This window comes from Eschrichtius robustus, chromosome 3 (genome assembly GCF_028021215.1).
Source record: "Eschrichtius robustus isolate mEscRob2 chromosome 3, mEscRob2.pri, whole genome shotgun sequence".
Lineage (NCBI taxonomy): Eukaryota > Metazoa > Chordata > Mammalia > Artiodactyla > Eschrichtiidae > Eschrichtius > Eschrichtius robustus.
In genome coordinates, this window is record NC_090826.1 from 25005165 (window position 1) to 25024361 (window position 19197).

Here is a 19197-nt window from a genome sequence, read left to right on the forward strand (position 1 = left end):
TACTGTGTGCATTTCTAATAAAAAAAAGTCCCTGAAAATGAGCACTGGCAGAAAAACTTGAATGTCTGTGGAAAGAATAATGACTTTTTAGTTTAGAAAGATAAAGACTACAAGGCTATGATATGATCCAACAACCCCACTCCTGGGCATATATCACGAGAAAACTCTAATTTGAAAAGATACATGCACCCCAATGTTCACAGCAGCACCATTTACAATAGCCAAGACGTGGAAGCAACCTAAATGTCCATCAACAGATGAATGGATAAAGAAAATGTGGTATATTATATAATGGAATATAACTCAGCCATAAAAAGAATGAAATAATGCCATTTGCAGTAACATGGATGGACCTAGATATTATCCTACTAAGTGAAGTAAGTCAGAAAGGGAAAGACAAACACCATATGATATATCACTTATGTGTGGAATCTAAAATATGACACAAATGACCTTATTTACAAAACAGACTCACAGACATAGAAAACAAATTTATGGTTACCAAAGGGGAAAGGGAGTCGGGGAGGGATAAATTAGGAGTTTGGGATTAGCAGACATAAACTACTATATGTAAAATAAACAACAAAGGTCCTACTGTATAGCACAGGGAACTATATTCCATACCCTATAATAAACCATAATGTAAAAGAATATGAGAAAGAATATATATGTATAACTGAATCACTTTGCTGTACACCAGAAACTAGCACAACACTGTAAATCAACTATATTTCAATTAAAAAAAAAAAGGTACAAGGCTATGATGTAGAGTTATTAATTGCCATACTCATGGGACTATATTTATATATTACTCATATTTGAGATAAATTTGGATTTCAGAACAAAATTGGTATATATCAACAGACAAAGACTGAGATTAGCTATCTGAAAAAAAGCTGATCCTAAGAGAAGGTATAACATATAACGTGTGTCTGAGAAGACATGGAAAACCTTCAAAACCTAAAAAGAGACTCAGTCCCTTCAGGACTATAGTACAACTGAATATATTTGTTTATAAAACGCCCTGGAACAGTCTACACAAAGAGCCCGGAATAAGCCACACTACTTGTGGTAAGAAGACATTACTGGCACAAGAGTATTAGGCTAGTCTGTCCCCACAGTACACAGGAAAAGATCAAATTCTCATAGTTTAAATTTAAAAAGCCAGTCTCAGAAGGTTACATATTGTATGATTCCATTAATATGAAATTCTAGAATAGGAACTATAGGACAAGGAACATTATCTATGGTTGGTAGGGGTTAGGGATGGGCAGAGGGTTTGACACAGAGGAGCATTATGAAGATTTTTGGAGTGATGGAAATTGTTCTGTACTGTTTGTGGTAGTTACATGAATCTGCACAAGCATTAAAATTCATAGAACTGTACACTAAAAAAAGGTTAATTTCAAAGTATGTAAATTTAATAATAACTTAAAAGTATGAAAATTATCATAGCTAGATGACACTAATCCACTTTTATGTGTATTAGAGCCCTCTAGTCATTCTAATGATAGTGGGCCCCCAAACTTCACTCAGGGAAATAATGCATTAGCTACTAAGATGATCTAATTAAGCCCCCACGTTCTGACTGTACATTCTCCAAATAGTTATAGGGTAGAAAAGGGATGTGAAGTTGAATTTTGGAAACGGTGAATTTTGAAGTACTTATGAGACTTCCACGTGGGGGATGCTGAGTAGCTGGTTGTACACATGGGCCTGGAGCTGAAGATCTGGGTTGAGAACAGACTCATCTGAACAGAAATGACAATTAAAGTCACAGAATTAGATGAGACTTGTCCAGGGAAAGGTATATATAAGAAGAGCACCTAGGAAAGAACCTGGGGGAATAACGACATTTAAAGAATGCATAGAGAGAATAGCTTGTAGAGGTATCTGAGGAAGGATATGCCTGATGGAAGGGGTAGGAAAGCATATTATTAGAGCCAGTTTAAAAAAAACAAACAAAAAAAAGACTAAAAGGATCTACTGGGTTTAGTAACAGAGAGATCTCTGGTGACCTTGAAGAGAACAGTGTCAATAAAGCAGTGGAGGCAGAAGCCAGACTGCTGAGGAGTGGTCAGGAGATACGGAACTGAGGAATGAAACGGAGATAAGGCATTAAAGACAGTGAGTGTAGGAAATCTTCAGGGGATTTCTCACAGGTATTAAATAAGAGCAGGACTCTGGAACCAAACTGCATTTTGAACTGAGGTTTCATCGCTTATTAGCTGTACAGCCTTGGGTTAAGATGTTGTGCCTCTCTTAGCTCAGTTTCTTCGCTGGTAAAACGGCATTAATAGTACTTATTTCATAGGATTGTTGTGAGGCTTAAATGAATCAATAATGTAAAGCTCCGAGAACAATGTCCGACACAGTTAAGTATTAGAGGATAATGGTAACACTATTATTATCATAACCACTATCACCATCTTTCAAGAAGTTTGGCTGTAAAGGGGATGATTGACAGGGCAATAACAAGACAATGTGTAATTGAAGGAAGACTCCTTACCCCACCAAGAGAAGACCTGAGCATAATGAAATGCTAATGAGAAGCAATACAGTTGTTTAAAAATATAGGATCTGGGGGACTTCCCTGGTGGTCCAGTGGCTAAGACTCTGCGCTCCCAATGCAGGGGGCTCGGGTTTGATCCCTGGTCAGGGAACTAGATCACACATGCCGCAACTAAGAGTCTGCGTGCCGCAACTAAAGATCCCGAGTGCTGCAACTAAGACCTGGCACAGCCAAATAAATAAATAAATACTAAAAAAAAAAAAAAAATATATATATATATATATATATATATATATAGAGAGAGAGAGAGAGAGAGAGAGAGAGAGAATCTGGGAAAATTGATGGCATGAGGTCCCAGAGACAGGAAAAAAAGGTTGAAATCCTTCCATTTAAGGGACTACCTTTAGACAAAAGGACATTTCATCCATAGTAACAGCAAAGGAGGCAAGAAGAGATGGGAATACAGTACAACTTCTAGGTAGAGACAACATAAGTTGAGTATTTACCCAACAGTTACTACTCTCATGACAAAGCAGAAGGTAAGTCAAAGTCTTTGAAATACCTAAGGAAGCCAATAAGTAAAAGCAGACACAAACTGAGTGGCCTCCCCCCGCCCCCACACAGTTCATATTTACTGGCACTTGCTATGTCCAAAAACTCTGCGAGGTGCTCTAATGAATTTGGCTCATTTAATCCCCATGACAACCCTATGAGATAGATATTATTATTACCCCTGGTGCACACATGATAAAACAGAGGCTGAAAGAAGTGAAAGAACTAGTGTGAAGTCACAAAAAACTAGAAAATAGTGGAACCGAGAACAGACCCCAAGTCAATTACTTGAAAGCCTGAGCTACACGGTACTGCCTCTAAACACTGTAGTCTATTGCTTCTTTCTCCAACATCATTACCATCTCACATTCTTAGCTATGGACCCCCCAAAACTTCCTTTCCATAGTCTCAAAAAGAAAGACACACTGAGAGATTAGGGTACAGAATCACAAATTGATTTACTGCTATCTCATGAGGCCAATGCAGGTTTAAAAAAAAAAAGTTTCAAATGTCTCTAGGCAGGGAATGCACTCTTCATTTTTCAGAGTTCCCACACAGGGACTTCCCACTTCACATTAACTGCCTACTCCCTAATGGCATTTATATAATGCAACCCTGACTCAGGAAGTCAATGAAGATAGGACAGAAAGAAAACAAGTTCTAATTTATCTTCCATTTAGTTGGCATAAAGTGCAAAGCTAAGAAGTTTGGAAAGATTTACCTCTGTGAGTGGAGATAGGTGAAAGGTAAATATAAGATAAACATCTAACATACCTTGATATCGTTGTCTATTCCACCAGAAATAATCTGATCACTTGTGTCATTGAAGGTCACAGCTAACACTTGGTAGGTGTTCTGAAATGTCTGGATCGCTGCTTTCTTACGGATGTCCCAAAGCTGAAAAAGAGGACAAGAGAGCCTATAGTAACAACAATTGCACAGTACACCCCTAAATCCAAGGACTGTGGAGATGAAAACATCTGTAATGGGGACCCTGTTCAGAAACTTGTCTGAATATCCCATTAATATGGTGAGAAGTGACTATAATTTTGCCAACATATCTGAAGGTTGGTGGAACAAATCACTTTGGTTATATTTTCAGTCTCCTTTGTTAAAGTTTGAATAAACAGAGTTAATTATCATGCCCTCAGAATGGAAATCTTCACCTTGCTTATTAGTTCATATGTTCTTAGACACCAAGGATATTAGACCAGTGTTTTCAAACTGTAGATCTTAATTCATTAGTGGGCTACAACTTACGTTTAAAAAATATATATGGGGAGGAGGTTACATCAGTGAAAATGGCAGAGTAGGAAATGCTCAAAGATTATCCCTCTACAAAAGCAGAGAAATACCCAGCAAAAAAACTGTGGGAACCAACTTTTTCAGAACTCTAGAAACTAAAGTTTATAGCAACTAGGTGAATACTTATTGAAGATAAAAACTACCTGGGTCCTAGTAAGAGAGTTTTGCAGCATTTTAACTTATCCTGGCTCCATCCCTACTCAGCAATAGTTTTGAAGACAACAGCCTACATTCCTAGCATAGGTTCCTAAGTACCCACGGAAGAATGGACCTTATTTCTTATTTTCAAAGAATTGTAGGTTTAAATATTAAAAAAAAAAAAAAAAATTTTTTTTTTTTTTGGACCTGTTTGGTGGCTCCCTGATGGCTGAGCTCAAAGGGTTTGACTTTATTTTGCCTAACTTGGAACTCTCCCAGGGCAGAGCCAATTGTCCAAAACATTTAAAGATAAATGCATGAGCCTCTGCTGGATAGGGCAAGGGATAACAGCAAATAGGAAAGGCTGGGGAATGACACAGTTTGGAGAATAAGCTTTGAAAAGCTCTGACATATTTCTGGGACTCTAGAAGGCCACTTGCATGCCCATGGCTGGGCACATGCTTAGGAAAGACCTGAGAAGGCCCTAAGCTCTCACCTCTTGCTGACCACAAGCAGGAAGTGAAGGCTAATACAGAGTTGCAAACTGCCTGGCTGAGAGGTGATACAGGCCCCAACACACCCACAGAGCCAATCTACAAAGACTGGAAGAGTTCTCCCTGCTCCCCCAGGTGTTCAGGGAAATCTCTGCTGAATCGTCAGTGAACCACTAAGCTGATGAAACAGAGATTTCAGTGTCTACAAATGACAAAGAATAGTCTATAAAATTAGTTCAGAAAATTCACTAAATAAACAGCTTCAAAAAGGAGCAACAACAGGGACTTCCCTGGTGGTACAGTGGTTAAGAATCCACCTGCCAATGCAGGGAAATGGGTTCAATCCCTGCCTGGGAAGATCTCACATGCTGCGGAGCAACTAAGCCCGTGCGCCACAACTACTGAGCCCTCGCACCACAACTACTGAAGCCCACGTGCCTAGAGCCTGTGCTCCGCAACAACAGAAGTCACCGCAACGAGAAGCCCGCGCACCGCAACGAAGACCCAATGCAGCCAAAAATAAAAAAATAAATTTATTTTTTAAAAAAAGGAGCAACAACAAACTCTGGAGAGAATCTAATTTCCAGAGTTGCCACACTATAATATTCAAATGTTCAGTTTTCAACAAAAAATTATGAGGCATGAAAGGAAGCAAAAAAGTATGGCCCATACAGAAGAAAAAAAATAGTCTTTCAACAAGTGGTGCTGGGACAAGTGGATAACTACACGCAAAAGAATGAAGCTAGACCCTTACCCCACACATGCAAAAATTAACTTGACATGGATCAAAGACCTAAATGTAAAAGCTAAAATCATAAAATTCTTAGAGGGAAACATAGGGGTAAATCTTCATGACCCTGAATTTGGCAATGAGTTATTAGATATGACACCAAAAGCACAAGTGACAAAAGAAAACAGATAAATTGGACTTCATAAAAATTAAAGACTTTTGTACATTAAAGGATATTTATCAAGAAAATGAGAAGACAACCAACAGTGGGAGAAAATATTTGCAAAACATATATCTGATAAAGGTCTAGTATCCAGAATAAATAAATCTTATAATTTATAAGATTTATAAATAAATATAAATAATCTTATAATTTAGCATCAAAACCACAAAGAGCCCAATTAATAAATGGGCAAAAGGACCTGAGTAAACATTTCTCTTTAGAAGATATAAGCACATAGAAAGATGCTCAATATCACAAATTATTTGGGAAATGCAAGTCAAAACAATAATTAGGTATCACTTCACACTCACTAGGATGGTTATAATTAAAACACATACACAGAAAATAACAAGTATTGGTGAGGATGTGGAGAAATTAGAACCCTTACACATTGCTGTTGGGAATGTAAAATGACATGGCTGCTATGGAAAAGTCTGGACGTTCCTTATTAAACAAAGAGTTACCATATGACTCAGCAGTCCCACTCCTAGATATATACCCAAGAGAAATGAAAACAGGTGTTCAAACAAAAACCTGTACATGAATGTTGTAGCAGCATTGTTGATGATAGGTAAAAAAGTAGAAACAACTCAATATCCATCAACCGAGGAATGGGTAAGCAAAAGATGGTATAGCTATACAGTGGAATATTATTTAGCCATAAAAAGGAATGAAGTACTGATAATGATACAACATGGATGAACCCTGAAACCATACGCTGAGTGAAAGAAACCAGACACAAAAGGCCACATACTGTATGATTCTATTTATATGAAATGTCCAGAATAGGCAAATCCATAGAGACAGAAATAGATTAGTAGTTGCCAGGAGCTGGAAGGCAGAGGAAAAGTAGTGACTTGTTTAATGGGTATGGGGATTCTTTTGGGGGATGATGGAAATGTTCTGGTATGGGATTGTGGTGATGGTCACACAACACTGTGAATGTACTAAAAGCCACTGAATTGTACACTTTTTAAAAAGGTTAAAACAGTGGATTTCATGTGAATTTTACCTCAATTAAAAAAATTATGGGAGAGATCAGAGAATGTCACATATAGAATGGGTTGGTTCATTCACATATAAGACATACTGAAGGGAATATATATACTAGATCATAGTATAAAATGTATTCCTTAATGTGGGTTGTGATAAAAATATTTAAAAGTTACTGTGCATAAACTATCTAGATGAAGAAACTAAAGCTCAAAGAAGGAAATGACTTGATGAAGAATATCTAGGAAGTCAACAGCAAAATGAGGACTAGATTTTAGTACTGTTAGATTCTATTACGTTAACATTGCATTAATTTAAAAGTACCAAACATGTGCTCATTCCTTATAATAACTAAAGTAATATATGCTTGTTTAAAAAAATTAACATTTTTTTTTTTAGTTCTGTTTTTTTTTGGCCATCCCTCGCAGCTTGTGGGATCTTAGTTCCCTGACCAGGGATTGCACCCGCGCCCTCGGCAGTGAGAGCGTGGAGTCCCAACCACTGGACCACCAGGAAATTCCCAACACTTACTTTTAATGGCGGCTTGATTCATTAATAATAGAAGAGGAAAAAAGATGAAGATTAGGTATAACAACTCTACATCCTCATATTCCAACTAACCAATTTGTTTCTATTTTTTTTTAAATAATAAACTTACAATACAACATGGGTCTACATTTTTAAAGCATGGATAGTTGGTCCTAAAGATGGTTCAGTAAATGACTGACGGACTTGAGAAGAACCATGAGGAAATGTCTTAAAAGTATGGGTCATTTCATTCAGAAGAGAAAGGCCTTGGGGTGACTACGTTCTAGGTTTTAAAGGGTTGTCATAAAAGAAAGAAATCAGCCATGGAATCATAGTAAAGGCCAGGGGTTTAAATTCAATCCTGTGGTAAACAAGTAGAATATGAGTTGTCTCTGTGCCAAGACACCTTTTCTTTCCAATTCTCATGGTTTAGGATGAAAAGTAGTTTCTACTTCATTGATGGAAACATGAACTAAAAAGGCTTAGTGCTACTCAGATCAATGGTCCAAAAAGAGTGCTTCACTCCTCTTCTAGAGACCCAACAGCCAACCCCTGCCCATCAAACTCTCTGGCTATAGAATGAAGTCCAAACCTCTTAGCTTGGAATTCAAGGTCTTGATAATCTAGCTCCCACATCTTACCAGACTTACTACAATCTTTGTCTTAACAAATATTCCATACTCAGGTCAAATCAATCTTTGTCTTTATCGTAAAAGCTATGGTAGCCACTTAAAGCTTGATTCAAATATTGCAGAATTTTAGTTCCAGACAACCAAAATTTTTAAAAGATTATTTTATTCTGAAATATCCACACTTACCAAAAAAACTGTAAACGAGAACATTTTTTTGCCTAAATCATTTGAGTTGCTGACCTAATGCCGACACTCCTAAATACTTTAGTATATTTAGTGCGCTTGTCCCGCAAGATGTTCTCCTACGTAATCTCAACACAACCATCAGAATCAAGAAACTAACACCCATACATTACTACCATCCTCAGATCTCATTCAAGTTTCACCACTTGTCCCAATAGGGTCTTTTATTGCAAAAGGATTCAGTTCAGAATCATATGTTGAATTTATTTATTTATTTATTTGTAAATACTTATGTATTTATTTGGCTGCGCCGGGTCTTAGTTGCGGCATGCGGGATCTTTAGTTGCAGCATGCGAACTCTTAGTTGCAGAATGTGGGATCTAGTTCCCTGACCAGGGATCGAACCCGGGCCCCCTGCATTGGGAGCGCACAGTCTTAGCCACTGGACCACCAGGGAAGTCCCCATATGTTAAATTTAGCTGTCATGTTTCTTTAGTCTCCTTCAGCCTGGAAGAGTTTCTTAGTCTTTCCTGGAGTTTCATAACCTTGACACTTCGCAAAATTACAGGACAGTAATGTTCCTCAATTTGTGTTTGTCTGATGTTTTCTCATGATTAGATTAACGCTATTTGGCAGGACTATACTGAAGTGATGTTGCATTTTCATTGTATCCTATCGAGTGGCTCACAATTTTCATTTGTCCCATTACTAAAAACATTCAAAAAATTTTTTTCTTTTAAATTTTGGCTGCACCACATGGCTTGCAGTATTTCAGTTCCCCGACCAGGGACTGAACCCAGGCCATGGCAGTGAAAGTGCTGAATCCTAACCACTAGACTACCAGGGAACTCCCATAACATTCAATTTGATCATTTAAGAGATTCCTCTGGCAAGCTTTTTTGCATAAGACGTTCTAGGCCCACCTTGTACTTTCCCTGCCCAGACCTGAAATAAGGAGCCCTTTTAGCGGAAAATGGTATTTAAAGGCCAAGACCTATACAGTAGACGTGCTCACTGGTTTTGATGTGTTGTTGTTCCTAAACCCTCTAAGTGGACAGTTAAGCAATATACGCATACACAGGTGCACACACATGTATCTACAAACACACATTTACATCTAATTTTTTTTCCTACACTTATCTGTTTATATATTGAATGTCATGAGCTCACACTGATACTCTGAATTCGATACTGACAACACAAGATGCATTTTAGTTTTCTCTTTCTCAGTGTGATTTCTCAGATGTACTCCTTTGAAATCCCTCCCTGTTTAATCATAAAAAAAAAATCCAGAGTCAAAAACTAGTGCCAAAGAAAGAATAAAATGGTACTACAAAGCCGTGTGTCCTGTGTGCCCCTGAAATAAGTTACTATTTCTAGGCCTCATTTTCCTCATTTGTAAAGTGAGGATGCTGGAGGAGATCAGTGGCTCCCAAAATGTCGTACCTGCTACATCAAACCACTTGAGGAACACATTTAACATTCTGATTCTTAAAAACACAATACCATTGACATTAGCATCCAAAAAGAGAAATACTTAGGTGTAACTGTAACAAAATCTGTACACCATCTCTATATGGAAAACTTAAAAACTCTAATGAATGAAATCAAAGTAGAACAAAATAAATGGAGAGATATTCCATGTTCATGGGTAGGAAGACCCAGCATTGTCAAGACGTCAGCTCTTCCCAATTTGATCTACAGATCAATCATACTGATCAATGCAATGTCAACCAAAATTTCAGCAAGTTACTTCATGGAAGTCAACAAATTGGAGTTTATCTGGAAAGGCAAAAGACCCTAACTTGCCAATACAATATTGTACAACAAAGTTGGAGGACTGACACTACCCAACTTCAGGATTTACTATAAAGCTAGTAATCAAGACAGTGTGATATTGGCAAAAGAACTGACAAATAGATCAATGGAAGAGAATAAAAAGCCTAGAAATAGACCCCCATAAATACAGTCAATTGATCTTTGACAAAGGAGCAAAGGCAATACAATGGAGCAAAGACAGTTTCTTCAACAAATGGTGCTGGAACAACTGTATGTCCACATGTTAAAAAAAAAATGAATATTTTTTTGCACCTTTCACAAAAATTAACTCAAAATGGATCACAAACCTAAATGTAAAATATTAAACTCCTAGAAAGTAACACAGAAGAAAACTTAGGTGACCTAGGGTATGGTGATGACTTTTAGATATAACACCAAAGGCACAATCCATGAAAGAAATCATTGATAAGCGGAACTTCATTAACATTAAAAACTTCTCTGTGAAAGAAAATGTCAAGAAAATTAGAGGACAAGCTACAGACTGTTGAGAAAATACTTGCAAGACACACACCTGTTAAAGGACTATTATCCAAAACACAGTACAAAGAACTCTTAAATTCAACAATAACAAACACAGACTTCCCTGGTGGTGCAGTGGTTAAGAATCCGCCTTCCAACGCAGGGGACACAGGTCCGAGCCCTGGTCTGGGAAGATCCCACATGCCGTGAAGCAACTAAGCCCGTGCGCCACAACTACTGAGCCTGCGCTCTAGAGCCCATGAGCCACAACTACTGAGCCTGCATACCACAACTACTGAAGCCCGCATGCCTAGAGCCTGTGCTCTACAACAAGAGAAGCCACTGCAATGAGAAGCCCGCGCACCGCAACGAAGAGTAGCCCCCGCTCGCCGTAACTAGAGAAGGCCCGCACACAGCAATGAAGACCCAATGCAGCCAAAAATAAATAAATAAATAAGTAAATTTATTTAAAAAACAAAACAATAACAAACAACCAGATCAAAAATTGAGCTAAAGAACTTAACAGATACCTCACCAAAGTACACAGATGGCAAATAAGCATATGCAAAGATGCTCAACATTGTGTTACCAGAGGAGGAGGATAGAGGAAGTGGGAATTGGAGGAAGGTGGTCAAAAAGTACAAACTTGGGACTTCCTTGGTGGTGCAGTGGTTAAGAATCTGCCTGCCAATGCAGGGGACACAGGTTTGAACCCTGGTCTGGGAAGATCCCACATGCCGCGGAGCAACTAAGCCCGTGTGCCACAACTACTGAGCCTGAGCTCTAGAGCCCTCGAGCCACAACTACTGAGCCTGAGTGCCACAACTACTGAGCCCGTGTGCAACAACTACTGAAGCCTGAGCGCCTAGAGCCCGTGCTCCGCAGCAAGAGAAGCCACCACAATGAGAAGCCGCACACTGCAACGAAGAGTAGCCCCCGCTCGCCACAACTACAGAAAGCCGGCGTGCAGCAACGAAGACCTTACACAGCCAAAAATAAATAATAAATAAATAAATTAGAAAAAAGAAGTATAAACTTCTAGTTATAAGATAAATAAGTACTAGGGATGTAATGTACAATATGATGACCATAGCTAACACTGCTATATGATATACAGAAAAGTTGTTAAAGACAGTATATCTTAAGAGTTCTCATTACAAGAAAAAAATTTTTCCTTTTTTTCCTTTTTGTTGTATCTACATGAGAAGATGGATGTTGGTCAAACCTACTGTGGTAATCATTTCACAATATATATAAATCGAACCATCTTGCTGCATGCCTTAAATTTGTAGTGATGTATGTCAATTATTCTCAATAAAACTGGAAAAAAGAAGATGTTCTACATCATATATCATTGGGAAAATGCAAAGTAAAATAAACGTAAGATACTACCACACACCTATTAGAAAGGCCAAAATCTGAAACACTGACAACACCAAATGCCGACAAGGATGGGGAACAAAGGAACGCTCATTCATTGCTGGTAGGAAGACAAAATGGTGCAGCCACCTTGGAAGACAGTTTGGCAGTTTCTTACAAAACCTCTACTGCACAATCCAGAAATTGTGCTCCTCAGTATTTACCCAAAGAGTTAAAAACTTAGGTCCACACAAAAACCTACACACAGATGTTTAGAGCAGCTTTATTCATAATTGCCAAAACTTGGAAGCAACCAAGATGTGCTTCAGTAGGTGAATGGATTAATAAACTGTGGTACATCCAACAATGGAATATTATTCAGCACTGAAAAGAAATGAACTATTAAGCCATGAAAAAACATGGAGGAATCTTAAATGCATATTACTAGGTGAAAGAAGCCAATCTGAAAAGGTTATACACTTTATGATTCTACCTATATGACATTCTGGAAAAGGCAAAACTAAGGAGACAGCAAAAAGATCAGTGGTTCCCTGGGGTTGAGAGGAATGAATAGGTGGAACATAAAGGATTTTTAGGGCAGTTGAAATACTCTGTATGATACCATAGTGCCAGGTACATGTCATTACACATCTGTCCAAACCCACAGAATGTACACCACTAAAAGTGAACCCTAATGTAAACTATGGACTTTGGGTGATAATGACATGTCAATGTAGGTTCATCAGTTGTAACAAAAGTACCACTCTGGTGGGGGAAGCTATCCATGGTGGGGGCGGTGGTTATACGGGAAATCTCTGTACTTTCCCTCAATTTTGCAGTGAACCTAAAACTGCTCTAAAAAAATAAAGTCTTGGGACTTCCCTGGTGGCGCAGTGGTTAAGAATCTGCCTGCCAATGCAGGGGACACGGGTTCGAGCCCTGGTCCAGGAGGATCCCACATGCCGCGGAGCAACTAAGCCCATGCGCCACAACTACTGAGGCTGAGCTCTAGAGCCCGTGAACCACAACTACTGAAGCCCACACACCTAGAACCCGTGCTCCGCAACAAGAGAAGCCACCGCAATGAGAAGCCCGCGCACTGCAATGAAGAGTAGCCCCTGCTACCTGCAACTAGAGAAAGCCCACCCACAGCAACAAATACCCAATAATAATAATAAAAAAAAAAATCCCCTTCCAGACCTACTAAACCAGAATCTGGGTATTTTTAGCAGGTTCTTCATGTAATTCTGATATGCATACAGGTCGGAAATCATTGGACTAAATGACTTTTAATACCCCATCTTGTTACTAAAACCACATACTGTATAGTCAGTATATAAAACCTTTTTATTATACTGACTATAATTACAGAACAGTCTTCTAAGACGTGTATATTATTGTCAGTGTTCTAAAAATTGATAAGCTGAGGATCAGAAAAGTGAACTGCCTATGGTCACACAATTAAATAAACAGCTAGGTCAAGAATCCAATTATTCTTGGATGGTGGTCCATTTTATTCCAAGTCACAATGGTTCAACACGGCTGTAATATTATTCTGTAGGATACCTAAAAAAAAAAAACAACCCTCAACTGCTTATTATTTTAAACGTATTTTAAATAATGTCTGTTTTGGGAAATGTCTGATGAAACAAAGTTGTGGAGAGGAGGGTAAAGCACAGGTGGGAAGACAAGTTAAGGTTCACATTATGTCACCTCAGAAACCCTCAACACACAGACAGACAGACAACACCCACCTTAACTGTACCATCGTCACTGCCAGTGCAGACAAGCTGGGGACCCCTCCTGGCCGGATAACAGGAATTCACAAAGGAAGTGTGCCCCTTCAGTCTTTTAACCCTCTCGCCTGTTTCACTATCCCACACCGCCACAGTTTTATCTGTGGATGCTGAGAAGAGCATACTAGAAGGTAAGAGAGGAAGAACAAAAAAATAAGTGAAGACAAGGAATAGCAATCTATCTTCCCCACTTGCCAAAACGTGCCAAAGTCTTCAAGATCACTAACATGTTGTGCTCTGACAACTTGGCACCTGATGCTGGAATGCCTCACCTTCCATAACAAAATCCTAATCATGCTCTAGACCCAGTTATAAGGTCTACCCTACGAAATGTAAAAAAAAATTTCCCTCTGTCAGTCCCCACATTATACATCTAATACAGCAGTCTTCTCAATCTTTCCCTCCTTTTTGATATACAACACTTTACACATCCTTCCACTTGGAAATGTTTAATCACTCCTTGCTGCAGAGGTGAGACAACTGTAGCAATTCCTGACCCAATGGCTTGGTAACTCTCTTTCTCTAAAACTCAAAGCTTTTGTCTCTGAGGATGATTTCCAGGTTATGATTGAATTTATAATGCTTTCTTTACTCAAACAGGAAAAATGTATACAAGGCTATGCACCCAGTTGTTCAGGGAACCCTAAAATTTTTAGAGGTCAGAGCTGTAAAACAATAAATGTTTACTGAAACACCGAATGGGATTAACTTTGTATAACCACATTTTTATATTATCTGCAGTTATTCTAAAGTCATGCAATTGTTAAAATATTTACAATAGTATGTTATAGTAAACAGATATGACAGGTGAATAACGTTAAGGGTAAAAAGCAGCAGACAAGACTGTACAAGTAGTTCTTTTTTTTAAAATTTGGCTGTGCTGCGTGGCTTGTGGGATCTTAGTTTCCCGACCAGGACTGAACCCAGGCCATGGCAGTGAAAGCACTGAGTCCTAACCACTGGACCGCCAGGGAACTCCCACAAGTAGTTCTAATATATACATAAAAACAAACTGTTTTGAATAGGAAAAAGGCTTGAGAAAAACATATAATATTAACAGTGATTATCTTTGGAGTGGTAAAAACGTGGGCTATTTGGTCATTTTCCTGCTTTTTTTGGGAGTTTTCTTGAAATAGATTATTTTATTATTACTTTTATAATAAAAATTGCTAATTTCTATATATATAAATTACATTTTATGTCTTAAAATTTTTTTTTCTGGGATGTTGATATGTTAGATAGAGGTGATGTGTTTACAAATGCATACATGGAACAATAAACACCTTACTTGGGTTACAGCGACAGGATAATAAAGTGGTTGTCCAAAACGCAGTTTCTTGTTTAAACATCTTTATTGGAGTATAATTGCTTTACAATGGTGTGTTAGTTTCTGCTGTATAACAAAGTGAATAAGCTATACATAAACATATATCCCCATATCTCCTCCCTCTTGCCTCTCCCTCCCACCCCTCTAGGCGGACACAAAGCACAGAGCTGATCTCCCTGTGCTATGTGGCTGCTTCCCACTAGCCATCTATTTTACATTTGGTAGCATATATGTGTCCATGCCACTCTCTCACTTCATCCCAGCTTACCCTTCCTCTTCCCCGTGTCTTCAAGTCCATAAAATGAAGTAGTTTTTGACAGCACAGTCTCCTGAGAGAAAACTCAGGGATGAAATGTGAAAGGATGCCAAGAAGAATTACTATAAGAAGCAGCTGTCACCCACTATGCAGAATACTCACCTGCCGTCTGTGTTATAATGCAGTTCCATCACTGCTCCACTGTGTCCCTTCAATGTAGCATAGTTATCGCAGTCACCATAGACATTCCACAACACTGTTAGGGGGACAGGGGTTCTGTGAGCATTACTAGGCAAAAGAAAACTCATTATTGGCCATGGAAAGGGTACTTAATGAATTCACTAGAACAACAGTTTTGAAATTATACTCCTTTGGAACACTATTAGTTCTATTAGCTAGATCAATTTTCTTCACATTAAAACAAAAATAATGCAATATTCTCACATTTCATAAAATAAAAACATTTTAGTTAATGGCTATAATTTTTTAAATCTTAAGTGTTTCTCCTGTACTTTTAAAAAGTTGGCACTCACAGCTACTGTCTGCTATGAGTAGAAGCAGACTGCAAAATGATGGTACTTACAGAAAACTTTGGAAGCTGCAACTGACTTGAAGGTCCCAGGAGAATGACTTTATACTACATTCACTCATTGCAAATGTACTAAATACCTGTGCCAGGTGCTGGGGTAAAATAAGGTAAATGAATAGACACAGTTCCAATCCTTAGGGAGCTTGGTCCAGCACAGAGTGAAGTTCGATGAGTGTTATTAAGGAACACTCTATACATAATGAGGTATTTAGAGTTATTTTCCTGCTGATAAAACTGTTTCTAGTTTGTTCAATGAAATTAAGCAAATCAGTAGCTCAAGTATGTTCTGCAAAGATCCTTAAGCCTTCCAAAGACTTGGCCACTAATAAATTTAAGGAACACAGAACTAGAACACCAAAATCAAAACAGACATCATCCACCCTGAGGCACAGTTACAAGCAAAGAGCCAAAAGACTCTTCTTGACTAGTAGCTGAGAATCGGGTAGCAGATCCTATTGATGGACAGGTAGATTATCCAAGTGAGTTGCCACGTCAGGATTCCCTCCTTCCTTTCCAAATGCTGAGATTCTGAGGGAATGGACCAAGAGGAGAGCCTCAATATCTTTGGGAAAAAGTTATCTCTCTCCTCTTTACTCCCATTAGCCTGTTAAGCCTAGATCTCCAGTCTTGCTAAATCAGCCCCCCGAGATTTGCCTCCATGAGGATGATGTTCTCAAACTAGAGCGACTCACTTTCCAACTGTTAACATAATTCCTTCTGTATTTACCACATGGACCCTGAGTTCTACACCCCACATCATTCAGCATTTTCATGACCCTATTTTAGCATATTAGCCACACAGTTTGTTATGTGACCAACTTAGACTTACACTCTCTATGGCACTGAAGGTTTTAAAAAGTAATCACTATTTGGCAGAGAGCAATTACTCCCGATTCAAAAACTATGCCTTACATATCAGTCGGTCAAATCCTGCAGATGCTAAGGTGGATCCATTGGGGTGAAACTTGCAGCAATACACTTCCCCTTCATGTCCTGAGAGAAGCATGATTGGGGCTTGAAGGGAGGAACATCTTGGAGGCCCCTAAACAACAGAGAAGTACAGAGTAGTCACTACATACAGGCAAAGGAGACTGAAAGGTCGGGGAATGGGGATTATAAGGAAAAGACAAGGGAAACTGATTGAGTGTATTTCTCCTGATTTAGAGAATGGTAACTCTTCTCACATAACTTATGTCTCCAATTTGATACTCTCCTGCTGAAGTTTCCAGTGTCTATCTGTTATACGAACTCTCTTCCTCCCTCACTGTGCTCCCATCCCATACCCAACTTTTATTTATTTATTTTATTTATTTTTTAAATTCAAGCGCTCACTTGCCTGCTTGCCTCCTTCCAAGTTTGACCTCATTTCTTAGGCTGAGTGCCCATATTTTTGTCTTATTGTCCGACATCATTTTTAAAAATTAATTAATTTAATTATTTATTTTTGGCAGTGTTGGGACTTCGTTGCTGTGCGCGGGCTTTCTCTAGTTGCGGTGAGTGGGGGCTACTTTTCGTTGCGGTGAGCAGCTTCTCATTGCAGTGGCTTGTCTTGTTGGGGAGCACGGGCTCTAGGCGCGTGGGCTCAGTAGTTGTGGCACGCAGGCTCAGTAGTTGTGGCTCGTGGGCTCTAGAGTGCAGGCTCAGCAGTTGTGGCACGTGCACTTAGTTGCTCCGCAGCAGGTGGGATCTTCCCAGACCAGGGCTCGAACCCGTGTCCCCTGCATTGGCAGGCAGATTCTCAACCACTGCACCACCAGGGAAGCCTATACCCAACTTTTAACTGCTCAAACACATTAAACTAATTTCTGCCTCAGGATCCTTTACACTTGTTGTTGCCCGACAGGAACCCCCTTCCCCTAGATCTTCCTATGTGTGGCTCCTTTCAAATGTTTCCTCTTCAGAAAGTCTTTCCCGGAACACTCAAGCTCAGGCAGCACCCTATCTCCCTTCTGCATTCTATCAACCCTACTGTATTCTCTCACAGCACCTATCACTATCTGAAATTACCTTCCTTATGTGTTTGTTTACATTTTGTTTCCCCTGCCCTGCCACTAGAAAAGCTCTGTGAGTGCAGGAACCCTACCAGTGTAATTCTACACTGTTTTCCCAGTTTCTAGTTTGATGAATGAATGATTGAACTAAGTTTTCCCAAAACCCTGCAGGGTACAGTTATTAAGCAAAGTAGTTTTGATTATGGTCTTGGACATTAAGCCTAGGCTTGGGCAATTCAAAGAAAACTGGGCTGATATTCTTACTTGTCAGACAGAAGAACAAGTACACTATTAATAATCCCCAAATCTCTTCAGTTTTCCAGCTTACTCATTTGCTCAAAAAATACTATGTGCCAGGCACTGTTCTACGCACTGAGAAAACAGTACTGAACAAAATAAACAATGGAGCTTGTGTTCTAGTGGGAAGGAGGGACAGAAAGGAGGGAGGGAAGGCAGAAACAAGTAAAACATATAGATGATGGTATGTGCTATGGAGAAAAACAAAGCAGCAATGTGGGTTAGTGAGCACAGGGTATTGCAATTTAAAATAGGCTGGTCAGGAAAGCCTTCACGGAAAAAGTGATACTTGAGTAGAGGTTGGGAGGAGTTGAGTGTGTAAACCATGTGGATATTCGGAAGAAGAGTAAATCCATAGGGGGAGCAGCAAATGCAAAGGCTTTGTGGCAGGACCATGGAAGTCAGTGTGCCTAGAGCAGGGTGAGCAGTGGAAAATTGGTAGTTCAGAGAGGTCAAGGGAAAGAGGGCAGAAGATTGTCAGGATTTTAGTTTTACTCTGAGTGAAGTGAAAAGCCATGGAGAGTTTTCAGCAGGGGATAATACGATCTGATGTTCAGAAGGATTCCTCTGGCTGCTGGATTGAGAACAGCCTGAGCATCCGTGAACAGCAACAGCAATATACCATTAGGACCCTACAGCAATAATGCCAGATGAGATAATGATGGTTTAGACCAGGAGCTAGTGATGGAGCTGGCAGAAGTAGTAGCAAGTCTGGATATATTTTGAGGACAGTGCCAGCAGTATTTACTGACCAGATGGTTGAGGAGTTGGGGAGGGGGGTACATATATTTCTTCAGCTGAGCCTAACAGGACCGAGGGAGAGGTGTGATCACCACCTCTATCGTACAAGAAATGTAGTTAAGAGCACGGATTCTGAATTTAAAATCTGTTCCTATCAGTTACTAGATAACTTTGTTTCCCCATCTACAAAATGGGATAATAACAATTCCTAACTCTCAGGCAGTTACCAAGATTAACGGAGTTTTCATATACA

At 39.2% G+C, this 19197-nt stretch overlaps 1 protein-coding gene across 2 annotated transcripts in view; it reads right to left on the reverse strand.

Moving 5' to 3' along the window:
- SNRNP40 (small nuclear ribonucleoprotein U5 subunit 40) overlaps positions 1–19197 on the reverse strand; it is a 34992-nt gene that overhangs the window by 15116 nt on the left and 679 nt on the right. For both annotated transcript variants that reach the window (XR_011073489.1, XM_068539355.1), the window contains exons 2-5: positions 16828–16957; positions 15489–15582; positions 13702–13867; positions 3839–3961 (exon numbers count right to left, since the gene is read on the reverse strand). Coding sequence is in view for 1 of the 2 variants with exons in the window: in XM_068539355.1 (XP_068395456.1) it covers positions 3839–3961; positions 13702–13867; positions 15489–15582; positions 16828–16957 (513 nt within the window). In the remaining variant the exon portion in view is untranslated. The remainder of the gene's footprint in view (positions 1–3838; positions 3962–13701; positions 13868–15488; positions 15583–16827; positions 16958–19197) is intronic.